This window comes from Ammospiza nelsoni, chromosome 3 (assembly GCF_027579445.1).
Source record: "Ammospiza nelsoni isolate bAmmNel1 chromosome 3, bAmmNel1.pri, whole genome shotgun sequence".
Taxonomy (NCBI): domain Eukaryota; kingdom Metazoa; phylum Chordata; class Aves; order Passeriformes; family Passerellidae; genus Ammospiza; species Ammospiza nelsoni.
In genome coordinates this window covers 92145372-92172418 of record NC_080635.1, presented here as the reverse complement: position 1 = coordinate 92172418, position 27047 = coordinate 92145372, and the positions used below count along the sequence as shown (strand labels likewise).

Below are 27047 nucleotides of genomic sequence, written 5' to 3'. Positions count from 1 at the left end.
CAGCATGTGGCCGTGCCAGACCCATCCCCAAAGCTCCTCTGCTGGTCCTGGCTCAGCACGGCCAGAGCTGCTGGGCAGAAGGAGAGGCTGTTTCTCATTTCCATCTGCAGGGGAAAGTGCTTCCATCCCAAGGGGGCCACAGGGAGCTGGCATGTGGTCAGGGCTGACTGAGCTGCTCTGCCCCACAGCGTGCCAGCTCCTTTTGGCTCACCCATGATTACAGGGCATTTCCAGAGATCTCTCTTTTCTCTACACATTTTGATGTCTGGATGGGCTTACGCAGGTCTTAAGTGTTCTCCTAGAGTGATCAGCACAGAAATACTGAGATAGGGGCACTTGATTTCCTTTGTGGATAAAATGTGGAATTGTCAGCCCTGAGGGAATGCTGCAGTATTAATCATTTTTGGCATGTTCATGCCTGAATCATTCCACCACGGTATGCATTTTGCATCCTGCCATTTCCCAGCATCCCAGCAGATGTCCCCACAGTCTGCACACACACTTTAGACACATCCCATTTTAAAGCAGGAATTTTCCTTAACTTTTTCAAGGGAAAAATAAGAAGCTTTCATTTTAGTCAGCAAAGAAGAAACCCCAACGTTTATGACTTCCAGACCAAGAGCTTGTTGCTAGGATTAACTCAAAATACTTTAATAAAAGCCACTTCTCGTTCTAATCTGCTGATTGGTTGGAATTTAAATGCTTGGTGGCAGATTTGCTGGGGAGCCAGGAGTGAGTGCCCTAGGCCACCATCCAGTCCTAGGCTGCTTCTGGAGATGGTTCCTTAATGGTTCATCCTGTTGCTGCTGAGGAGGCCAGTTTTGCATCTGACCTTAAAACACAACTTCTAGGAGACTGCCTTGGGCTACCAAGAAAAAACCATCACCTCCAAGGGCTGTGACCAGCTCACTCTTCAGGCAGTGGCAGGATGCAGATCCTCCAGGATCTGCAAATCTGGACAGATTGCTCAGGAAAGGTCACCTTGATTTTTTCTGCAGAAGGTAACAGATTTTTTCTGTCAGCCAAGAGATCCGGCTGACACCTTAGCGGATACAAATCTTGCTATTCTTTCATTTTCAATTTCAGTCAAAACAAACAACCGAAATCCTTCATGAAGCAGACTTTCTTTTTTATACAGTTTTACACCTGACTGGCTTTTGAGTAGGTGTTAAAACACTTACTGATGAAACACCAGGGATTCAAAGTCCTGACATTGACAATGAGCTCTCATTTAATTGGCTACAAAGGAGTGCTCAAACAGTAAGGATGTGACCCACTGCAATGTTTTTCAGGCTGCTAGGTAGAGAGACTAGTGCTAGACAGATGGGTCAGCTCAGGTCAGATTGCCTTACCCTAATTTCTATCTGCTCTTAATTTCATACATGATACTCTACTATTCTAAAAAAAATATACTCAAACAAACAAGCAAAAAACTCAATGCAAGTAAAAACCCAAACAATTTTAAATTTACTTATTTATTCAGCTTTGGTCTGAATTAGTTTGATCCCATTAGTCAGCATAGATCATGTCTCCAAGTAAATATTTTTTCAGCATATTAACTAAGAATGAAATATTAAATTATGTGGCTTAGCAAAAATAACAACAGCTATGTGCATAGACATTTTTGCTTGGAAAATGCTTATAAAAGAAATTATATGGTTGGGTTGTTTTTTGGTTTTTTTAGTATCCATATTTTAAAATAAATGAGACTCATAGAATGGTTTGGGTTGGAAAAGACCTTAAAGATCATCTCCTTCCACCCAGCCTGCTGTAGGCACAGACACCTTCTGCTAGTCCAGGTTGCTCAAAGCCCCATCCAACCCAGCCTTGAACACTTCCAGGCATGGGGAATCCACAATTTCTCTGGGCAACCTGTTCCAGTGTGTCACCACCTTCACTATAAAAAAATTTATTCATAATTTCTAATATGAATTGACCCTCTTTCAATTTAAAGATGAAATCTCTTGTCCTATCAGTCCCTGCCCTTGTAAGTCCCTTTCCAGCTTTCTTACAGGCCCCTTTAGGTACTGGAAGGACATAAAGTCTCCTGGGGCCTTCTGTCCTCCAGGCTGAACAATCCCAATTGTCTCAGCCTTTCCTCATAGGAGAGGTGTCAGAAATGTATCTTCACTGTTAATTCAGTGATCCCAAAGGAGCTACATAACACTTCCCTAAGCTCTACATCCAAGATATCAAGACCAGCTAGTTGATTACATAACTTCAATAGTTTAGAGGCCAGTCCTCGAGACAGTATTTTTTTCTCCACAAAGTGATTAATTCTTAAGTTCCGCTCTCCACCAAGCAGAAAGGCAGCAGCAGGACCATGACTAGCTTTCCTTTGTGCCCTGCCAACAGGACAAGCAAGAAGGAATAAACAATTCAGTTGTGTGTATCTTCCTTAAAATAAGGGGCTGCCAATCCATTTGGTACAAGCTTCCAGACATTCATCCCTGAATGCCTATAGCTGGAATAAGAAATCACAGAGCTTTTGTCAGCCAGCAGAAAGAAGAGGATGGAGCCAAAATGCAGATGTCTCAATTCTGGATTTGTGTGGTTTGCTGTCTTGTCTCCTTCCTGACAGTGGAGTGGTGTGAAGTGGCTGGACCTGTCAGTGCTGAGCTGCTCTGACTAAAACATCTTCCAGAAGCACAGAGCACGTCTTCTGACATGTCCATTTCCAGCCCTGGCTTAGCCAGCTTTTGAAGTGTGGCAGCTGGGAAATGAGCAGTAAAGGATCAACACAAAGCAGCATAAATCAGAAATTGCTCTGGTCTACCTGCATCTCCATAATCCTTAAACACTAACATGGCACAGAGCTTACTGGTATTTCCTTTCTTCTCCTAATAGTAAAAAGAAAAAATGTAATATACACAATATTTTGAAGAGTTTGAATGGGCTCTGAGGGTTCTGTGTATGAAGCTCTGAGTCTTTTAAGTAGAAACAGCATCTTCAGTCACATTCAGATATGTCTTCTAAGTACACTGTCTTGCTCTTTCAGCATCATTAACAATTCATTCAGTCAATGAAAAGGGCTCAGAAAAACCAGCAGTTTAGAGACCTTTGCAGTACACCAAACCTCTGTACAGTCTCACTGTTTCACTGAAGCACCTCAATGCTCACCACACAGGGAGAGATTTTTGGACAGATTTTTTTCCAGGAGCTGCTACCAAAGGATGTTTTTGCACTGTTGTTTGAATAGCTGAACAAAGACTCCTCCAGGCCAGGCATCAGCTGCCTTAAGGTGCATTATATTTTCTATAATGTATGGCATATGTAGATGTACATAAAGATACATGCCTCACTCCTGCATCAAGGGACACTACCCAAATGCAAACAGAAAGTCTTTCACACTGAAATCCACAGATGAGCCAAGAGATTTAATGTGATACCTGTGCAGCTATTTAGAGGGGAGGACACAAACTCACAAACGCTTTCAATAGAAAGCGGAAGGCAAAGTGAGAAAAAGAGGTTATATATTCTTCTTGCTTTTATTTTCCAAATGTATTCATCATCCCAAGAAATAAAAAAAGCACCAAAATTATTTCCTTATAATTTAAAATGCTATATAATCTTATATTTTTCCTTATCTTATAGAGTAAGTAATTTTCTGGGAGCATTTTAATAAGTTTGCTTGAATTGGAAAAAAAAAAAACCAAAACAGAAAATAAAAACAGCCAACAAAAAAAACTACTAAAAACTAATATACCATGAAGAAAATCATAGTATCTTTAATGGATAATCAGACTGCCTGAATCAACTACACAATATAGTAGTATACTGAAGGTTGAGAATATTAATAACACTCATAAAGATTAATAATTCTTAAGTCCAAAAACACAAAAATTACAGAAATTACTTTTTAGGGGAAAACTATTGCTTCTATCAGAGTATCATTCTGTGCCAAGAAACCTTTGGGTTATTTTGGATTTGAACAAAAGAGAACAAAGCAGCCTGAAAACAGATATTAAAAGTTACTGTGGTATCTGAGACGGAAAGTAATATGAACTAAATTCTTTATTAGCAAATGAATTACAAAGGTGGACTGTGTTAAAGCAGCAGATGAAGTACAGAGATAAAGAAACAATGGCAGTATTCTCTGATTGTGGCATTATGTATGAAAGATGTTGGCAATCCTAAAATATCTCTACTTCTTAATGGGTCAGAGTGGTTGGTACTGTACTTTATTATTACAAAACACAGTCACATGAACACCAGGACCTTTCAATTTAAGGAGCAAAAGGAAGTAACAGGACTCAGTAGTGAATAGTTCTATGAAGAAATTGTTTGTATTTTTGATTTGAAATGAAAACAGTTCATAGGGAGCAGTTTCAGGAGGGTTCTGAAGTTTTTACTTTAAGGTTCTGATCAACAGGGATCAGGTTTCAAGCAAATGTACATCACAGTTTTCACAGAAAGTTACTCTTATCATCACACTATAGCCAAATTGAGGCTCAGATAACAAACAAAAATGACCCATCAATAAAACCCTGAGAATTTTCATAGAAAACAGCTGTAAAAACAGGAGGCCAGACTTCACGGCAGACATCTATATGGGAAATTAGAAAATGGGAGGCAAATCTCACAAATGCCACCAATGTGCAGCCTAATGGCACGGCCTGTCAGAGCTGGTTCTGCCGCAGGAGCCGGGGCTGCGGAGCAGAGCAGCTCTGTGCCAGCCAGGCCAGAGAGGCAGGGCTGCAAGCTGCCCAGAGCTGCCCCTGCCATCAGTGCTGGGCAGGGCTGCAAGCTGCCCAGAGCTGCTCTCACCATCAGCTGGGAGGCAGCTGTGAAGGAGCAGAGCAGAGCCCTCTGACGACTGCGCCGTCCCACATTCGAGGCACTGCTGGCTCTCGGCCCGTCTCACAACCAGGGCAGCACAAATCTATTTATATAAACACTTGCCTCCGTTTCACTGTGTCAACTGTGGCTTATTTAAACAAGACTTCGGAGATCAGTACACAGATAAATTCATAAAATAATTTGAGGTTCTTAAATACTGAAGACATGAGAACCACAAAAGACATGAGAACTGTAGACCAGGAAGCAAAGCAGTCCATTAGTAACTTGAGTATTTCCAACTCCAAATGTTTTAAATGTTTTGGTTTCACTTGCATTTTTCCTGTGAATTCCCTGCTGCAGAGTTTAAATACAAACAAACAAAAAAGCAATTGTGAACAAAAAATGTAGTTAGGAGTCATAGGAAAAGGTAGTAAAGCACCTCCCTTTTGGGAGATGGTTTCTATGTGGCTTTTTTATCTGTTTCATCACAAGTAAATCCCTGGTCTAAAGGCTGTTGAGAACTCCAGGCAGAGAGACCGCCATGGGGAGGCCCCAGAATCATGAAAGGGATGGCACAGGAGGGGCACAGAGAGTGAGCTGAGAGGGGACAGGCCAGGCTGCCACAGCCAGAACTGCAGGACAGCAGCAGGTACAAGTCAAAAAATGCAAAATAAAAAGGGTGGAGGCATGGATATTGACTCACTGGGCAGGGGTTGATTGAAGTCCAAGGACCTGCAGGTGACAGGCACCCTGTGCCACCTCATTTAGGAACCAAAAACTAGAGACATGCAAGTCCTCCCAAAACCCCATACTGAGATTCTATAAAGTGACAGTGCCTCCTGGTCAGGCCCATCCTCTAACACCTAAAGGTGAAGAAAATACATTAAAACTAAACCAGGCAACTTGGGCACACAACTAATAAACAGTTTGTTGCCAATTGTGTGAAAAAGACACAAGATTTTGAGGAGACAATGTCACAACAGTTGGCAGTAAAACATACAATTATGGTTAAGAAATACAATTCTGGTGTTGATGTTAAAACTCATTGTTAGAAAAGTAGGGCTGTTTTAGTCCTATAAAATTTATAAAGTACCCTTTCCATGTAAGTAAGCACACATGGTTAATTGGTTAACAGGCAGGAGAAAATTTATAAGGACAATTATTTCAAGAAGATAAGATCAGAGAACCAGAGCAAATCACAAATCCACAGAACAGCAGAAAATGGAGCAAATCAACAATTTTTTTCAGTAACAGAGCATGAGCAAAAGAAATAATAAACTGCTAAAATTAGGTCCTCATCTCACCAGTACATCTAATGCACACGGAGTCAAAGAGTTACGTGCAAACAAGGGCAACGGGCTTTGGTGGTGTCTCTTTTAGAGAAACACCCCACCAATCACCCTTTTGCCTTGTCCTCACTTGTTTTCATATATTACTCACTGAGCAGCAGTAATGCCACGAGCATTCAGAGAGAAATTAATGTTTCCTTTTTGCAAAACTTGTACTTGATATAGAACATGACGAATGCGAGATTTAAGTGCACAGATTAATTCCCCAGGCATCAGAAAAACTGATGAAGCAAACAAGGATTGCTTTGCTGGGATGGTACATGAATAAAATAAGGCAGAAACTGCTTTGAGTGATTGTGGCTCCTTGGAGATACTCAAGGCATTGCATCTTTGCTAAAATGTAAATGATTTTTTTTGGCTGAAAGAGTCCCAGCCAGTTGCAGTCAGCCATAAAAGAACTTATCAAGAACAGAAGTGTCAGAATAATTGACTGTTGATAAAAAGAAAGCTAGAAATAATTAAAAGCTAGCAGAACTGGCAGACAGTGGTTTATAAAAGTTAAAAACATTATCAAATTCATCTACTATTGAAATTGAAACTTTTTAAAAGAATGATTACTGATAATTTTTTTTTTTTAAATCAGTAACAGACAGTCTGGATGGGATTCAGTTCAATGTTATGATATTTCATTGGGAGCTCTGAAAATTCTTTCACTTGTTATATGAGTCTGGCACTGAAATTCTGGTATTATTCCAAATGTCTCCCTTTCTCTTCCATCATTCTCTAAGCAAAGACTGAACCATGTATGTACCCAGCTTTGACCAAACCATGAACTTTAATCAGGGTCATATCCAATGCCAGTTAATTGGTTGTGAGAATCTTTTGCAAATAAAATTGCCAGGAATAATGAAATGGGGGAAAGAGGATGCAAAATTAAATCCTTTTATGTGATTATCTACCAGTTTACTTGGTTACCTCTATTATAATTAATCAGGACCATAGAAATTGTTAAATTTTTGGGATCTGTTTCAGTCTTCCTCTGATATAGAAGATCAATATTCTGAGGCCTTCAGCCATCAGACTTCAGTGAATATTCTTGTGCTTGTCATGTAAGGTTTAAGATCACACATCCAATGGATATTTAGAATACAAATCATTCAACTAGGCACAAATATTACTGTGCTGAACTAGAAAGAATAGAGTGCAAAACTGTCCAAAGAAACATTTCTCCATGGTGACTTACTCTTTAAAATTAAGGATGACATTCATCCCTCTGCAAAGGAACAACTTTTGTGCACTAGAGAGTATGTGGTGTACAAAAATGCCTTGCAAATTATAGAAAAACTTCACTGCAAGAGAAGCATGTTTGGCAGCCCAGGAACACTCCCTGCCCATCCTCAGCACAGGAGCAGCCATCCTTGGCAGAGGGTGGGGGGAAGTTTCTACTAAGTCCATTTAAATATTAAAAATGCCTTATTAACTGTATCATATTCCTAGGAAGTTCCAAGAACCCTCTTGCCTATCACCCTACCCTGTTCTTGGTACTGCCTTAGAAAACAAAGCAAAAAGCAATAAAAAGCCTTTGCACACATTACTGAAATGCTCAGACAATGGTGAACCTCATGAATATCCCAACATTCTCATATTCTGCCTTTCCTCAACCAGTTGACACAAAAGAATTTACTGTCATGGACTAAGACTTGGCTACTAATACAGTTACACATGACACTGTGGCAGCTTTAAAGGAGACCCAAAATATGTTCACCACACATCACATATTTATGTAACCTGTGGAATTAACAGAAAGAAAAATAAGAGAACTCTGAGAATAGGGGAATGGAGTGTGGGAGACATTACCCACTTTATATAGGTAAATATATATTCATCAGACAGACTGTGATTGTGTGATAATTTAGAAATTCAGAACTAAAGATGAGTCCCAACTGATTATGTATAATCTTCAAGTACACAAGAGTGCAAAACCAACTTTAAAGTGTCTCTTAATTAAGCATTAAAATTTCCATTTGAATGCACTGGGATACTTAAGACAGTGAATTTGAAAAAATCACACAATTTTAAGTATGTGATGTGCAAAACTTCCTCACTCACCTTTCAAAAACAGCTTCAAAAAGTGAATGCATTCTGAACAAACTTTAAAAGACCAAACAACAACCCCCAACTGGTATCTACAACACTGTAAATTCTCTAGGAGGAATTACAGAACACAACTATGGACAGTATAACAAACACAGCTCTATCACCAGCTCTTTTACCACAGCATAGCAGAAAAGTTGGTCATCAGGCTTGGTTTAATGAAAACAGATGGTTCCCATGGGGGGAAAATAAAATTAACAGGAGAATGAAAACACAGCTGCACTTGAACTAAAATTAAAAAGCCACAAAGGAAAAATTCAGCAACAAAAGCCTGATAAGTGCCTTCGTGGCAGCTTTTGAGGGTGAGGAAAGAAGCAAAAGGTGGAAACTGCAGCCAGGTCAACAACAGTTCCCAGGTTATTTTTCTTATAACTGGTTGAAATTCTACAGAAAGTAGATGAAAGGAGAAACAATATTTAAATCTGTAATAACACATTGCAAAATTAATGATCAAAGGCCAGCATAGAATATAAATGATGTAAAAATTAGTTTAGTTGGACAAAGTAACTGCTGAGTCTTCAGCAATTCTGTTATTTCTTATACTGCTAAAGCAACTGATCAGAATATTTCTAGTACTTAAAAGGCCTCCCTGCTTCATATAGAATTCTTTTGATCAAGCAGGTTTTAGTGAGGCAAATTTTAAGGGACTCTTATCAGGTTTCCATTGATACATGTCTTTAATAGTAAGAAATATGTGTCAGCATAGTTTATACAAAATTTGATTAACTGGTGATCTAGGCTCTGATTTTGGTAATTCTTACCTTTGCAATAATGAAAGGGTTTATAATAATAGAGTTCTGATTTTGTTCTCATAAATCTTCCTCACTTTATTTCTCCTATCTTTTTTCTACAAGTTTGGAAAGTTCTTCAAGAAGCCTTGTAGCATTTTTCTGCAATCAGCTAAAGCCAAAATTAATTTTCTAAGTGGACCTAAATCACAGCATTCTCTATCAGGCCAGAAAAAGGTACCCGGAATAGTTTAATTATTTACTCACTGTATATATAGCTTCCCAGCAGTTAAATCTCAAGCCTCTTGAGGCTTACATTGTATTTTCTTTCTTTGCAGGGAGGGTATTTTGCCCATTTTTTTTAAAACTTTTCAGTGGGGGAACATTTTGCTGCAGAAGAAAGCCAAGAGAGGACTTGCAGAGCCCTATACCAACGACATGTTTCCTTATGTCAGCCCAGGCCTTGCACTGACAGATGTCCCTCAAACACAACACAGCAGCAAGCCCCCACCCATTCTCCAGCCCCTCAGGACAGCCAGATGGGAAAACTGGTGCTGCCAGGTCTTCCAGGAACACAAGCAATGACCTGAAATATGCACCATCGGTTCCTGCTGCTTGCATCAACATCTGGCCACAAATTCAGCCCTAATCTACCTCAGACAGCTGCTATGTCTGGCGATCACAAACAGTTCACAAATACACTCCAGGCAGGACATGAAATTCAGTGGATTGCTTTTTGGACAAAACCCTAATGAAAGCTCCACCAAGAAGAATAAGCAGAGGAAAGGAACATCGAGGCTGTGTGAAACGCTGATTGGTTTTGGCACTGCTTGAGAGTGCAGAAGCTCAAAGGTGGTGAGGAAAGAATGCAGTCACCGAGTCACTAAAAATTTAGAACCTATGAAAGGAATGAGTCTCTGCTTACCAAGAGCAACAGCCCAGATTCTCAGCTGACTGGAAAATTAGCAGTGAGAGGTGTGAAGAGACTGGGACAAGAAACAGGGAGCAAGAAGAAAGTAGAAAGGCTGGTTAGCCTCCTTGGCTGGATGGACACGCAGCAGAGGCCTCTTTTACTGCTTCAGGGCTGTAAACCTCCTACACTTCTGCCCCTGTTTGTTTCCTCAATCACCAGGAGGTGATTTTAATTCAATAGTATAATTTGATATGCCCAGTTTCTATGGTGAAAGAAATGGTGCAACCAATTACTCTTAGGCAACCTCAAGGTTTCTGCAGCCACAGATAATACACAAGCCTTCAGTCATTTATGTTTGGAGATAAAATCACTTCAAAATTATTAGATGAAAACCAAAAGGATTAAAAATACACATTAAACAAACAAAAAAAGCACCAGAGGAAAAAAAATCTGTGTCCTAGCTACCTGCATTCCTCTGTACCTGATCAGGCTACCTTTGTGCCTTCTGGCAAGGGATGACCAAGATGACCTTGGTATTATTTGCCCATCTTGATGTCTATGATTGCACTATTTTCCCTTTAACACTATGAGTTAAAGGTGCTGTGATGCTGTTCAATAAGCCAGCAGACACTGCCTGCAGAATGCATCCTCCTGATGCACAGCTGTGTGAACCACAAAAGACCTTTAATGTCAGACAGCCAAAGAACACTGTGAAATGTGGTACCAACAAGGATGACCACAAATACTTCAAACCAACCAGCAAGGTGAAAAAGCAAAGGCAACTAGCCTCTCATCTATTTCATTTAAGTAGTTCACAAACTATTAAATACATAACCACCTTTTAAAACACACCAGTTTCTTTATTCTGGCACATGGAATTCATATGTTTCTTTATTTTGGCACATGGAAGGAATGAGGTAAGGGTGACTGATGAAGTCTCTCAGCAGCTTCAAATTCTGACCAGTGTTGATAGCACTGCAGACCACAACATCTGCAACATGAGCTGTATCACTGGACAGAGCAGCTTTTTGTTGCAATGCATCTCAGTTCTTGCAGAAGGATGACTTGCCTGCTATCCTAGTAATGTGCCTATACATCTTTGTCCAAGACTGTGCTAACAAATAGTAGTCGCATTTAGATGGGAAATATTAAACCCTGGAGTTGGACATTTCTTTTCTTACACATTTTTTAATGAACTGCTGAAAAATTTTCTTCATTATGTGCTCATCTCTAATAGAAACAGAACAGGAACTCCAAGCATAATCATCCCACTGGCCAGTCTGTCATTAATCTAATAAACTTAAGAAAAGAAAAACAACTCACTATCCCAAGAGAGATATTTTTGCAGTTGCTTTCACAAAGAATATGTCCTTGTCTTTATCTACAGAATGCAAGTAAGTGTCGTGATATTTAAAGTAATGACAAAATTGTTTACCTTTACAACTAATCCCTTCGAGTCAACCAACCAAATTCTTTTGATAGCTGCATCTTTGGATAGCCCTTCTTTTTCCATTGCCATAAGAATGAGGTTTGCTATCCCCAATGCAGCCTGAAGGAAAAAGAAGAAAAGTAAAGTCCAAAACAAGAAATGAAAGAAATCCCCAGCTCACATGTTTCATTTACCTACTATTTTAGATACCTTTTCTAATTTTAATAAACAATAATATGGAATAATTATTTTTTCATAAAATAAACCTAATGCACTGTAGCTACTATTTGGTAATTAAAAACCATAACACAGAAGAAGAGCATAGATAAATCTTAAATAATATAGATAAATCATAGCATAGATGAATCTTCATATGGCTCTTAGAGTGTGGAGAGCACAATAAATGTTGAGGCTGGAAACTAGAAAATGCTAGAACTAACATTTGTTCCACATAATGACAGTTCCAGCCCTGGAAGTGTGCCAGGTTGGACAACAATCTGGTCTAGTGGAAGGTTCCCTGCCCATGACAGTAGGGGTCAAACTAGATGATCTTTAAGCTCCCTTCCAATCCAAACCATTCTATCAGTCTATATTCATCTCAGAATACAAGATATATTTTTTGTTCTTTGAAATTTTTGTAATTTAAACTAAAGGAAATAACAGTCTGCATGCCAGAAAGTAAAACACAAGAGATTTTGCTCTTATCTTTTTCTAAGATGTCCATCAGAAAGGTAAGTCTCCTTTTACCTACTATTCATGTGTTTTGTAACTCTAGACTTGGCTGTGCTCCCAGTCAAAGAAGGGGAAAGAAAAACTCATGTATCAATCTTTTGCCAAAACTTTTTTCATTCTTACTGGATTTTATAATATTTCATCCAACAGATTAAATGCCATACAGGTACAGATTGAAAACCAGGCATCAAAACAAGCCAACAAACTGGCCAATATTTCTGATTACAGACCCATACATGTATTTTTTGGGTAGTGTTTCTTGTTCTTTATCACTGATTTTCACTGAGAACCAAGTGAGATTTTCCTTGTTTTGCTAAGAAATAGTTAGTTTTATTAAGAAACAGCTCCTGCAGCAGGGGTGATAGCTACCATTACCTCTTGGCAGCAACAGCCACACTAAAACTATTGACAAAAAAATAAACATCAGACCATTAATTCATCTGCTTGCTTAACATGGAAGAAAACCAGGGGAAGGAACTCTAGAAAGATGGATAGTCTTGATGCAGTAAGGTGATGACATGACAGATATGGATACAAGCCACTTTGAAAACTGCAGACACAGCACCAAATATTTAATGAAATTAAAGAAGCCAGCATGGGGTTGTAGGCTTCATACAAAAGATGACAAGCCATACTGTAGATAAGTACAGCCTGCACTTGTGTGTCAGCAGCGTAGAAATTAATACTCAAAAATTAGTATAACAAAATAGTCTGCATAAAGATCCTCAGAAATGGATGACCTTAATATGCAGAATACTGAAAAACTATATTCAATGCAAAAAAAACCAAAAGGGCACTTCTTACTAAATAATGCTGACTTGGATAAATATGTTAAATTTACTTTCTCCGCTGTATTTCCTCATCTGTCAAAAAATGTTTTGCTTGGTTATATCAAGAGCAGTTCAATAATTTACAGTGGAAGAGCTAAAACTTGAAGTTCTAAAAAGAGAGCAGATCTCCAAAAAATGTCTTACGAAAAAGACGAGGCTTCACCAGATGATCAGAGCTTTTTCTGTGAGTTTACATTTGAACTAAAAACCAACTTTTAGCAGGTGTTAGTAATTATTCTATTCATTTAATTGTCTTGTTTATAGGACACATGTAAACTCAGTAAATATTAATAAAACTCATCATAGAACAATTTCCCCAATGTATAAAAACACCTACCTCTCCAGCTCCCTGGAACAACACTGTGTGATCTGACAATTTGTTCTTGGTGATACGCAGAGCTGCAAGAAGACCTGCAACAGCAACAGATGCAGTTCCTGAAATAAAAAAAGAAAAGAAAAAAAAGAATATATCTGGTTATTCTTAAAAGAATTACAAAACTTTACATTTTAAGTAATGCCACAGCATCTTTTGGCTAAAAGACACAAATACTGAGAGTAGTAACAAACAGTTGACTGGAGTTAAGAGTTTGTTTTACTCCACTCTTACAAAAGTTAAATGCAAGTGAGAATATCACCAGAGTAACATTAAATAAAATAGACTGATACTATGGATGGGTATAATGGCTAGGCCATTCAAACTCTTGTAAGATATTCTAGTTATGACCTTTTTTTGAACGAAGGGTGCAAGAATCCAGAGAGAAATATTTTTAAGAAATCCAGATACTGAAAATTAGGTTTCATTCTTCAAATAGATATACTTTCAAGTACAGTAAAATATAAGGTTAAAATAAAACTTCATTTCTCATGGGGAGGTTGTCAGAGTAGAATATCAAACTGAACATTTACATAGAAGCTAAACCACCTGTAAGAATTAGGCCAGCTTATTTAAGACTTGAACCCACTGTGACAGGAGTTTCAGTTTAGTATCTTCTAAAACATTTGGAGGCACCTTTCAAATCTTTGAATAATGCCACACAGGGAAAAAGGCTAACATTTAGTTTAATGATTTAGCCTAGGGAGGTCTTTTTCCTATAAATCAGAACCCCAGGAAAAAAGATACCTGTCTGTCTTTGAATGGAGAAATTTTGGTCCTCATTGTGAGAAACAGCTATTAATAAAAAGTAGAGCAAGAAAAGAATTCAACCAGGCATCTGACTCAAATTTGTTCACAGTGGCAGAGTAAATCTAACCTCTGTGATTGCTGACATATCTTTGTCTAACTTGTGCTTAAGGTCTTCTTTCAAATACTCTTATTTGAAAGAGCTCAGCAAGCTATTCCAGTGCTTAACTGTACTCTAGGTTGAAAATTTCATATCTAAACATTTCTTTTCTTCTTCTATTTCTTTTTAGCCTCTTATCTACTACTGGAAAGCCTGTTACTTTGCAAAAAGTAATTTATTATATTTGAAGACTGATGGTGTTCCAATCAGCTTTGCTTATCTGGAACAATACCAATTCTCCCATTCTTTCAGAAAGTTAAATTTTCTTAACTTGAATCGCTGCACCCAAATTGATACACTGCACTGCAGGTGAACTGTCAGCACTGCTGAGTCCAGCTGTCAGCCTCTGTCGTGCTCAAGGAAGTGATGTTTGGTCACCAGGAGCTCACATCTGGCTCTTCTGACCAAAAGACTGAAGGTGACTCCTTCTCCCCAACAAAGCCTACTGGAAGGGGAAGACCTTCTTTCAAGTGTTTGTGACTTCATGCAACAAGCTTGTATTTTTCACAAATTATTATCATCACTAAAGCATAAGGTGAGCCTACAAAAAAAAAAAAAAATCAGACTCTATTCCTGCAAGGAACTTGGATCCCATGGACAGGAATAGAGTGGACAGGAATATAGTAGTGAGGTAGATAATACCTCCAGCAAAGTTCTGGATTTAGAGGAGATTCTGAAGAAGCAATTGCAGACAGCACTGATTTCTCTAGGACTGAAAAAGCTGTCCAGATGCTAACAATTAGGTACTGAAAGTCAAAACATGGGTTTCAACAGTCTTTGAAGATTTATAATGCCTATCTGATTCAGAGAGAGCTGGACCAGAGGGAGATGAACACAGGCCCTGCAATGTCCAGTTCCAGGAATAAGAAGTGAATTCTTCCCTTTCTGGGCAGCAGCTGTCACTGACTGACTCAAGGAAATCAAAGACAAGGCCATGAATTATTTTGAGAAGCCTGCAAGAACTTGCAAGAAGGGGATCTGCTGGCTCCTACAAGTCTGTTCCTGATCACCACTGCCCTATCTGCAATTGCCTACACGTCACACAGTTGAGGGGAGAATTCATATTGCTACTGATTCTTCCTTCATAAAAAGTGTGAAATGGCTATGATCAGCCTGACAAAAGCACTTGGCCCTGAATCTGCATAATGGACAGTTGCTCTCAATAAGCAGCTCCTCTAAATTTGCTATTCACAAGTCTATTTTCTCATTAACAAGGTGAATTTTAAAGCTGAGATGGCAGTAATCCCCACATTAAACTCTGTGAGATGCTCAAAACAGGCATTCATACTTAAGGCACACAGACCATTGATTGTCAAATATATGTAGCTAAAACTACAGGACCTAAAAGAACAGAAGTAGTAAGAAGCCTGGTACTGGCTTCTTTGTATTGTACTTTCCTTCAAGGACATCATTTGGGTGTTGAAGGCTGGGTTTGAATCTACGGTTTGTAGGTAGGATCATCTAAGTTTCAAGAACGGTTACTTTTTCAAAGCTAAAAGGTAATGCTTGATAAAATTTAAGAGCACATTTTAAAGTTAGAAAGTCACTTTTTGAAGTAAATCCACTAAAACAGTTAAAAAACATGTGTCTTCAGAATTATGTTTGTTACGTGCTTTTTTTTTACTTCAATCATCAGAAATACAGAACACCTTGTTCTCAGCCCACTTAATGATTTGACCATAAAAATATGGCATTTTTTACTTCTTTAGTCATTTTTATGACTTGTTCTGTCCCTGACTTCTAAATAAAAAATCTTTAAAATGGTTCCTCTGAAGCATGGCTTTGGGAACAATAACCATCAGACAGTGAGACACTTCCACCTCACAGTCTCCCAGAACTAGCTTGTTTCTTTCCCAGATGAAATTAGTCTTCCTCAGGCAAGTGCCAAGCTGGCAAAGACCAAAAACGGCAAAAAAAGAGAAGTCAGAGTGTGCTCTCAGTTTCCCTTGGTATTCTACCAAACAATCCTCATAACCAGCAAGAAAAAAATCCCATGGTCTCGTTGGATGCCAAATTCTTTCTCCTATTTTATTTTACACAGCTGGGCTTGCAGGGGAGGAGGAGGGAGCCTACATAACACAGCCTGTTCCTAGGACCATCAATCTGGTCTCCTGAAAAGGAAAGCTGAGCTGGAGAACTATAAGATCCCTGTTTTTCTTGAGGTTGTGGTCATCACAGCACCCTGCCCCCATCAGAGGAGTTCTCAGAGAGCCATGAAAGCTGCTCTTCAAGCTGCTTTGTGGTGACAGAGTCAAAATGAAACACCAGAGGTTTATAACTAATGGGAATGCTGGGATACCACTTCTCTTCACGGCTGATGTACTGTTGCTAAGCTTGTTAGCCAGAAAAATGGACTGTCATTAAGTATTACCAGCTGGGACATTTTTACAAAATTTGTCACTACATGATCTTCTGCTTTAAGGAGAAATAGAAGATACGTGAAACATAAATAAAATCCTGCACTGAATGTCAATACATTGTGCATTGAATATTTGCATAGGATGTGAGCTACTGTTACCTGTATGTTCATCATGAGGGTGATTCAGAACAAAGTTTATAACAGCAATAGATAAAGGCTTAAATACGACTTTTCTCTCAAATCACGAATTGCCCTTAAAAGGGTGTTTAGAAGTATTCCACACCAATTTTATTCAGCCTTTTGACTCTGAAAGGAATAATAAGGCAGTTTATTAGATTACTGAACCCACTATCACTGCTGCTGGCAGTGGCTGTCATCGCTCCTCATCAGCAGCTTCCCTTATTCCCTCCCACTGAAGGGGGGCACCGGCTGCCCAAATGGCAGATCTGCTTAACCGGAACTGCTCTAACGCCATGACCTTACAGTTCACCCTGAATACTGGCTCAAGCTTTTGAAATTAATCAAAATGCAATTCACATCCATCTGCCAAGGCAGATGCAAACCACTTTTTGTGGACATCATGAGGCACAAGCAGATTTTTGTTACTTTTCTGACTGTCATCGCTGTAGGAAGTGGAGAATCAGTTTGGCCAGAGCACAGGTTAAATCCTTTGTGTGCAGGATAAGATAGACATTGTTCAAGAACATGATTTTGAAAACCCATTTTATTCTCCACAGATTTCTAGAATACTAATCAAAGCAAATTTAACAAAGGACATTTTCCTAAAGCAGTGTCAACTGCTGCAACAGCAAATATTTCATTATAGTTTTTTAGGAAGGTAAGTCATGTCTTGTATAAACACAATAGATGTGAAATATCAAGGTAAACTATTCTATACCAAGTCTTCATTTTCTGTGCAAGATTCTTTAGCCTTGTTACAATAAACTGCACAAATGAGCATGAATATGTTAAAAGAAATCCACAGCCTTTTCAGGCTGACACACTGTAAATGCCTGGGAGCACAGACTACCTTTTCAGCAGATATAATTGAACAAAAGACTTGGGGGGAAAAGCCCCAAAATGTGAGGAATAAGAACTTAGTTTATATTGCATGAAATTTAATTTAAATTAGTGAGAAAGGGATTATTGCACTGAAGCCTTTGTCCATTATTTAAAGTTTCAAAAAGTAAAACTTGTAATCAAGTGCTAGTAGTTCCTTTATGTAATTTTACCTATCTCATTTTAAAAAGCCAGCAAACAATAAGAGGGAAGAACTTTCTACAGCACATCCAAAAATCTGAGGTATTCATTCTGGACTAAAAGATTAGGAAGTGGTAAAAGTAAAATTCATATTTCTCAATACACAGCATAACAGAAATCACATGTTAACATTGCCAGCTATCCAAATAGCACTTCACAGTGTGCCAGGGAAAAAAATCCATTCCCATCTCCTACACATACAGGAAAAAAGGGGAGTAAAGATCCTATGGAAAAGGTGAGATCTCAGTTGCTAGCGAGGCAAATGCTACAGCTGTGGGTAGTTGAAAAGGCCCCTATTTTAAGAGATGGGAGCTCCTTCTTGTTGCCATGAATGGGCTTCTCAAAGCTGCATGTGCACACTGCCCTGCTCTGCAGCAGGCAGAGGAAAGAGGGGAAAGGCTGTAGGCAAGGAGAAAGGCAGCCTGTCTAAAACACCAACCATTTGGCATATTTGGAAAAGGATACAGAGTCCCAGCAGCACAGGATGGCTGGGGCTGGGAGGGCATTTAGTGCGACACCCAGCTCAAGCAAGCACCTGGAACCACCCGGAGCTGGCTGCCCCGGAACAGGGGGAGAACGGATTTCTTTTTTAAACCCATAATGAGCAAAAAGAGAAACAGAGGAATACTTGTACCTACATGAGCTTGTGTATACACATGGAAAATGACACAAAAGCTACAGTAGAGTATTTACTTGAAAACACACTGATTTCAATCTAAATTTATCACTGAGTAACAAAGAGGTGATATCCTTAATATACCAAAAGAAAAATACACTTCACATAACCCTACAGCATATGTCTCAATAGGATTTTTTAAAAACTATTTTATTTTAAAAATTATTTCATTTTAAAATCTCAGCATGTTTCACTTGAAAGCCAATGCCCCTGAAAGTAAAGCACATGTCTATGAAAGAAGTTTTCTACAGTTCGCATACTTTATCAGAATTTGAGATATATGATATAAATATCTGAACTATTATATGTCATTCCACTCTGCATTTTTCAAAATCCTGGTCAGAGAAAAACTGGAAGCCCCATGCCCATCACAACTGTAACAACCAAATCCAAAATCTTCTCTCCAATTTGATTTCAAGAAGGGAAATTTCCAGGTACCAAATGTATAAATTTTTATATTAATGTCAAAAGAATTGAATCTTAAAAAGGACAATGTTTATAACACAGAAATTCTGATTTCTGAGAATGGCACTGATTTAACATTGAATTAGTCACAACATAACTTCCAGGTATAATTTTCCTGGTTATTCAAATGGCAGTCTGCTGAACACTTAACATACATTTTAAATAAAATCAAAATACAAAATGAAATAATTATGTTAAGTTATGTGTGGTCTACATTTTTTACTTTACGTCTCTTTCTTTTCATAAAATGTTGATGCAATCAAACAACACAGCTGTTCAAAACTAATGACATCTAAGGTCATGATGGATACTGAAGTTAATTCCAAACCAGTGCAATCTCTCTGTGTAAATATTTTTATTGGCATAAAATACAGGCCCTGTGTCCATTGTGGGGGAAAGCACTGCAATTGTGGGTACCGTGAAGCTACAAGACCTGTAACTCCAGTATTACAGAGCAGATAAACATTATTTAATGTAGATTGTGTTATACTACAGAAGTTTGTCATTGTCAATTGAGACAATTTTTAAGTATAGAGGGGGGGAAAAAGATGAAAAGAATGTAATAATTGAAAAAATTGACCTACCTAGAGGCAGCAAGGCTAGAGATATTTATGCCACTATTTGAAATGTATCCATGTCAGCAGTGACTGCAACCAGTGACCACATAAGCACCAAAAGAAAAAATGCACATCTCTGAAGACATGCAAACATGCCTTAAGCCACTGACTGTGCCCAAGTAGCAAAACCTCTTCCAACAGACTCACCAAAGTCAAAATGGGTGAGGAAAGAGAGCATTGTGACACCCTGGGTTTGTGAAGGGCAGGAAGGTGTGGCCCAAGCCAACCCCACCCACAAGCAGGATTTCAGCACTGCCTTGTACCTAGGACTTTGGTTTTAGCAGGTATTAAGAGACTTGTTCAACCTCCCTGCAGCAGGGAAGGGAACTGGTTCGTTTCTTTGAGGAAATTTTAAACTGTGAATCCCAAGCCTGCTGCCTTCAAGGGCAGTCACACAGAGAACATCTCTCACCCCAACAAACAGCTTTGTTTGGCAACACAGGTCCCATGGGTCCATTCCCAGGAAGGGGTTGGAAAGAAAAAAACCATCACATATCAGATCTTTTAGAAAATTCCACCCTCTCCTCATGACACCTCCTTCCCTAAGTATATTGGAGATGAGCAAAGCTAGCAATCTGACCTAATTCTAAATGTTGTGAAGTTTGCCATTACAAAATTAATTCGTATTTCTCCCATATGGGAAATGATGATCAAACCCCCCCTCAGTTTTGGAAAAGGTTCTCTAATAGCTAACAGCAGATAAAAGTATTTGTTTTAAACCAAAGGCTTTCTCTGATTTTCATTTCCAATAATCTGTCTCAGTATTTCAGAGAGAGAGGAAAAAAAAGCACCAAGCTGATTTGTGGTTAGAAAAAAACCAGATTGGAATCCAAGGGAAAAAGTGAATATTTTCTCCCTAAGGAAACATTGCTATTGTGTTTGTAAGAAAATATTTTGAAAATACAGATATGGAGAAATTATTGTAATTTCAGAGGGAAGAAATTCACCACCTATCCAAAACCAAAGATGCTTTCTAAAATGCTAAAGTACAAAGAACTTTATTATTCCAATACAGATTTATACCATTTGGTCAGAATCCTATTCACCTTTTTCTCAATTGCATGTGTACAGAGAGGTAATGTAGAAAAAGTGACAAAGCCTTCTGCAAGTAAAGGATGTGACTGTACTGTAGCAGGGATTGAGACTGTTTCCAGAAATTCTTAATTATGTCTATAGGTGATCCTTAATGGTCAATCTTTAGTGGTTTTCTGTGCCCAGTGTTTTGGCAGACTTTTTCCAAATGTTCTGCATTGTCAGTTAGGGGCAGGCTGACCCTGTGTAAATAGCTGTGAGCTAAGAGAGGGCAACTGCATTTGTCCAAGTCAGTACTTGTAGATGGGTATATGCAGCTTGCCATGTTTTCTTTATCTATTTTAGTGACTGTCAAAAATCAGGATCATATATTAGGGTATTTTTTAGACTTGAGATACTGAAAGGTCCTCATTGCATCACTAAGATATATAAAAGATATATAGGGATCCTTTCTCAGGATATCTTATATAAAGAAAGAAATCCTCAAGTCTTTCTATAAAAGATATTAAACATTTCTATGGAAGATATTAAACACTTCTTTTGATCTTAAAGTAGCTTTCTCTTGAAAAATATTAGTGCTAGGAGAAACTATGTTTAAAATACTATGTAAGCATTATCTTCAGAAGATGATGGCAAATTAGATGCAGTGTTATATTTCTTTGCTTTTATTGCCTTGGCACAACTTGTCAGCTTTACTGTTGCAAAAAACACAACTTGCATACAGAGAAAGCCACTCTTTCAAGTAGCCTGGAAAAAGTCATGCTATTTATAATCTGAAAATCTCAAAGGATTGATAAAGCAGTTCACACCATCCATTCTCATTATAGTTGCTAGGTGAAAGATCCTTAGGGTTTATAAAGCTGGAAGAGGAAGAGTGATGAAAGATCAATGGGCTGTTATTCTACTTCCACACTACAGGAGAAGATGACATGCTATGAAAAAAAAAGTTACTGAAGGGAACTACAGGGATATGATGACAAATGACAGAAACCAGAAATAAATGCATCCACTTTCACCCCTTGGAAGCTACACAGATATTAAGGATGGAGATCACCCAAAAGTCAAAAGTCACAAGCATTGTTTGTGAAAATATCAAAGGCCCCATAAGCACAAATTAGATTGCAGAGAACAAATAAATTAAAAGGCTGTACTTCTAAGGAAGGCTGATAGCTGCTACAGCAGCTGAGACAAAAGCCAAAGGGATGCCTTCCAACACTACTGAATGTCAAGACACTTCCTTCCAAGGTGCAGGAGAGAGAATGAAGTGGTTTGAAACTGCAAATACACACAAGGCCTCGTCAAGTAAGTTTACCTGTAGTTGGTACACTTGCGCTGAAACACTCCCATTTCTCTGAAACCACATTCTACTTGAGTCTCTTTCTGATTTGGATTAAGGACCTTCATACTTACAAGGAATTCCCTGTGGGAACCAGGCCTCTAAACAACGACGGAAACTTCCAGATGCTGTTTGGCCTGCTAAAATGAAGTGCTGTAGCCATGGCTACACTCAGACCCTTCAGGGTAGGAAGCACCACGCTTCTTACAAAAGGAAATGACATTTTGTAATTAGTTTATTTCCCATCTGGGAGGTTGTTCTCCATAATCTGTTTCAGATGCATAAGTAGAACTCAACCAGGCTTATAACAGGAACAAGGTTCATGTGGATAGTCAAATGCTAACACCAGAAAGACAAGGACTATTTGAATCCACTGCCATGGACTGAGTCACTAAAATATGACCTAGGTCCCAAGCATGACTCAATAAGGACTTCTGGAAAACTCCAGCTCTTAACAGTTGGCTTAAAGTGTAACTGAAAGCCATGAAAAATATATACAGGTTAACTTCCATTTCTGACGTGTCACTGCTGAGACCTTCATATACCCAAGGGAACATCAGGGATAAGAGGTAGCCGGATACCCAGGGCCCTCTCTGGATACCTCTCTCCAGCAGCTCATCTTCAGACTGCTCTCAAGGATGGAAGCCACTGCCCTAGAGAAAGTTATTTTTCAGTGCTCTTCTCTGACCAGATATAAGGCAACCTGAGTAGTAGCATACACCACTTCAGCCCTACTTGTCTGTCTTCTTGGGAGGGAGGGAGGGACAAGATGCCTTTTTAGATTGAGCACTGGGGAATTCCCCTTGTGGACATTTCCCACCCTAGATACCTGCCTTTTTCTAGCTCATTCCATAAATTATTCAGATGGGAAAAAGAGAGTCAAGAGGATCATTTCCATCTAATACTGAGTGAGACTGTGAGGAAAATTACATTAATATTTAACTGAGTTGTCAGCTTAAGAAGTGAAAAACAGTTTGACATTTATCAATCCAGTTGCATGAAGAACAGTGGAGCAGTTGTCACTGGAGTGACAAAAAGCCAAGGAAGTATAGTCCAGGTCTGAGCTTTGATATTTGCTCAAAGAAGTCAGTAATTTATATGGGGAAAGCCATTCACATATTAAACTATTAAAAAAAAACCTAAACCTGAAGAGCAAACATCTAAATAAAGTATGAGGTGTAAATGAGAGATGAAAGGTTAAGAGCAAATGCAGCTCACCAAAAATTCATGCTGAGGAAACCCAAGGCAAAATGTGACCTATACATCTATAAGTATTACAATAAAGTTGATAATTTTTTCCCCTCTGGAAATTAAGATTTATTTTTGTGGCTTGTGGGAAAAACAGTGAAGAGAAGAGAAAAAGGAAAAAGTTTCTTACCTTGAATGTCATCATTGAAAGTGCAATACTTGTTACGGTACTTATTCAGGAGGCGGAATGCATTGGCATTAGCAAAATCCTCAAACTGAATGAGGCAGTTCATGCCGTATCTAGAAAAACAAGAAATTATGCATTATGTTAAAAAAGTTTCAAAATCATACATTAAAATGCTAGTAACATTTGTGGTCAGATTTTAAATGCAAAGTATAATTTGAATCATACAACACTCAACATGTTTCTCTTGTATTTGGTATCTTTACATTCATACAGATTATTTAGAAGGCATAATCATACTACTAATAGTATTTACTAAGTTCTAAGTTATGAATAGAAGATCAGTGGAAAAGGCATCCACCCTCTGCAGACATCTCAAAAGAAGTCTCCACTGAGCAATTACCTAGAGAACAAAAAAAGGTCCCTCCCAACACAAACCATGCTATAATTCTGTGGTTGTATTTTTAGGGGTTTTTTTTAATATGGAAACTCAAGACTCCTGGCATTAGATTTGTATGTCAATACCTAACAAGTCAACAATTGCCTTGCTGTGCTAGTAAGATTAGTCCTAAAATGAAAGTTAGTATGAAGTTAAATTTAATATTACCACTACAGATCATGGAATGGTTTGGACTGGGAGGGACCTTCACAATCATCTTGTTCCAATTCCCTGCCATGGGCAGGGACATCTTTCACTAGACTAGGTTTCTCAGACCTTCATCCAACACTGACTTGAACACTTCCAGGGACAGGGCATCCACAGCTTCTCTGGGCAACGTGTTCCAGTGCCTCACCACCCTCAGAGTAAAGAATTTCTTCCCAGTATCTAACCTAATCCTATTTTCAGTCTGAGACTGTTCCTCCCTGTCCTGTCACTACATGTTCTTGTAAATATTGCCCAATCCTTATATGTATGGTTAGTAGTACTGTCTCTGGATTCTTTGCATACCAGTCACATATGGAATTTTCAATTACTTTCTTACAACAAAAGCAAAAAAAAACCCACAAAGCAATGAAAATATATCTACAAAACCTACATAAAGACTGGATTCGAGCTCACAGACATTTGCAAGAGGGCAAGATCTCTGCAGCATAGTCTCAATCCTGATTGAGCTAGAGGAGGCTTTCCTTATTTGCTAACAGCACAAATGCATGAGAGACAGTCAAGCTGTCAATTCCTGCTTCATCCAGAAAAGCAATACATACATATAGTGAGCACTTCAGTGTAAATACATTAACTGAGTTTTTCTCCAAACCATACATGTGTTTGGCAACCACATTAATCAAAGCCATCAGTACTTTAAAAGAACCCAAAAATTCCAGTGACTAAACTCATTTCCATGGAAAACACATATTTACAGCCATATTACAATTAGCCAAATCTATGGGGATTCCACTGGCAGGAATAGTAATCCTTACTAAAATAAATACATCTTCAGGTTTGATGGAAAAACCTGGACTTCTTCAGCAGCATAATGACAGGCCACTGTTTAAAATAAAATTTGGCAAGTCCAGTACTGTAAATCACAACTGAGTTCAAATAAAAAACTAGAGCTAATTTCTAATTAATTTAAATTTCTAACCTGCTTCAGTTTCTGCCATAAATTTCTGTGACTCCATAAGGGTCCAGTAGTTGACAGTTGCATAATAATATGAAACTAATGAGATTATCACTCTGGAATCCTGGAGCTTGGTTATATGTGTTTCTTGGATGTCATTAGGCTAGTCTGTTTCTTTATTTTACCATATATAACATTCCATTTCTCATCTACATTTTATTTTTCTCTGTTTTGTTATCCATTACCCTTGTAGACAAAGACCAAAACTCCCTGTGAGTTATATTAAAAGAGCATCCCTGTAGAAAATAATCATCCTATACTAGACACACTATCCATATGAATTCTCTGAGCCAGATATTGTGGCTGTTCAATTAAAATGGAAAAAATACAGGCAGTCTAACTCTGGGCCTCTGAGATTATGGCATTATAGAAAAAAAATTTCTAAGCAGCATTCTTCTGCACTGCACGTGCAACACCTGGCATCCAGGTAAAAACCTGAGACTTCAGTGCTGCACACAACCAGCAGTACCTCATAAGACTTGTGAATTTTGAGGTCTATATTCTCAAAAAAGAGACAAGAAAATTATCCACTATTTCTCTGCCTGGAGTATTCTTGTCCTCAAAAGCACTAATAGATGAGACATACCGATGAGGTAATACAAAATAGTTAATATCAGGCATTCCAGAAAATCCCTTAGCAATAATGAATTGGCTACAAAGGTGCCTCACAGTTCTGGAGGCAGCGACCATACCAAAAGAGCCATCAATTCCTCTATGACCTCCACATCTTCCCACCACAATCATTTAAAGCAGAAAGCTGAGCCAAAACCTAACCAAATATTTTCCCTCCTGTATCACTCTACAATAACCTTCCACCCTTCTCACACTCTGATGAACAGTTTTAGTTTCAGTGGCTTGTGCACCATAAAGAGTAACTGCTTGAATCAACCCTCATGGAAGCAGAACAAGTCCTCTCTGTTTGCACCTCATACCCTGCTGTCATTGCACATTTTGGGCTTGGATCTGCACCTCTTTACAGGTGGGTAGGGAACACGTATGACTGCAAGAAGAGAAGGGCACCAAGCACTTTGGTGCTTGTCCATGGGCAGCCATCAAACCCTGCTGTGCCTTTGAAATCACACTAATTCCAGCAACTGTGGGCTGCTACAGTTCTGTGAGTCATACTATCTTCAAACATTATGAAAAGAGAAAACAAAGGCTGCAGCTATCCTAAAATTTGACCATCTCAACATGTTCCATCAATACTAGATATAGCACAGACTGACTACACTGCTTACTGAGCTTACTCTGATGATACAGAGTGCCTGATCAGGCAGGTCCAGACACCAGTAATAGATGTGTTACAAACAAAAGCATCATATTTAAAACCACCATTCAGTGACTGTGGTTGACTACTAAAAGAGAGCATGTTAAAAGACAGCAACTTCAGGCACATCAAGAAGATTAGGAGACGAAATCAGAAAAATTATCATGACAGAAAACTCACTAAGAGGTAACTTTAATTTCAAAAATAGCGAACTACCTATTTAATATGATAGTGTGAAAGAATAGAGTGTACTGCTTACTTAAGTAGCTAAACTTCATAATCATACACCTTACAACAACAATTTTATCTTCCTCTTTGAAATCTGTAGGCATTCAGATCTCCAACATAAACGAAAAACATTTTATTTTGAATATGTCACCAGCAGCAGAGTTCCTGAAGCAAGCAGACATTTCATTCTGTGACAAGGCTGCACAAATGGGGGTGGGAGTGTTGATCTACAGAAAGGCTCTGCAGGGGGATCTGGATAGGCTGGATGTACAAGCCAGCACAGCAGTATGAGGTTCAACAAGACCGAGTGCTGCATCCTACACTTGAATCACAACAGGGCTACAGGCTGGGGGGAAAGCAGCTGGAAAGCTGCTTAGCAGAAAAAAACATGGGGACGTTGGTTGACAGTGACCAAACATGAGCCAGCGCGTGCTCAGGTGGCCAGGAAAGCTGATGACATTCTGGCCTGTATCAGCAATATTGTGGGCAGCAGGACCAGGGCAGTGACTGTTTCCCTGTGCTTGGCACTGGTGGGGCTGCACCTCCGGTGCTGCGTCCAGTTCTGAGCCCCTCAAGTCAGGAAGGCACTGAGGTGCTGGAGCGAGTCCAGAGAACGGCAATGAAATTGGTGAAGAGACTGGAACACAACTCTTTTGAGGAGCAATTGAGGGAGCTGGAGTTC

The 27047-nt window shown here is 38.8% G+C and overlaps 1 protein-coding gene across 1 annotated transcript in view; it reads right to left on the bottom strand.

The window, feature by feature from the left end:
* Positions 1–27047, bottom strand: part of ME1 (malic enzyme 1) — a 154595-nt gene that overhangs the window by 12925 nt on the left and 114623 nt on the right. Inside the window, exons 7-9 of the mRNA XM_059467795.1 lie at positions 23258–23367; positions 13192–13289; positions 11299–11412 (exon numbers count right to left, since the gene is read on the bottom strand). Coding sequence (XP_059323778.1) covers positions 11299–11412; positions 13192–13289; positions 23258–23367 — 322 coding nt within the window. The remainder of the gene's footprint in view (positions 1–11298; positions 11413–13191; positions 13290–23257; positions 23368–27047) is intronic.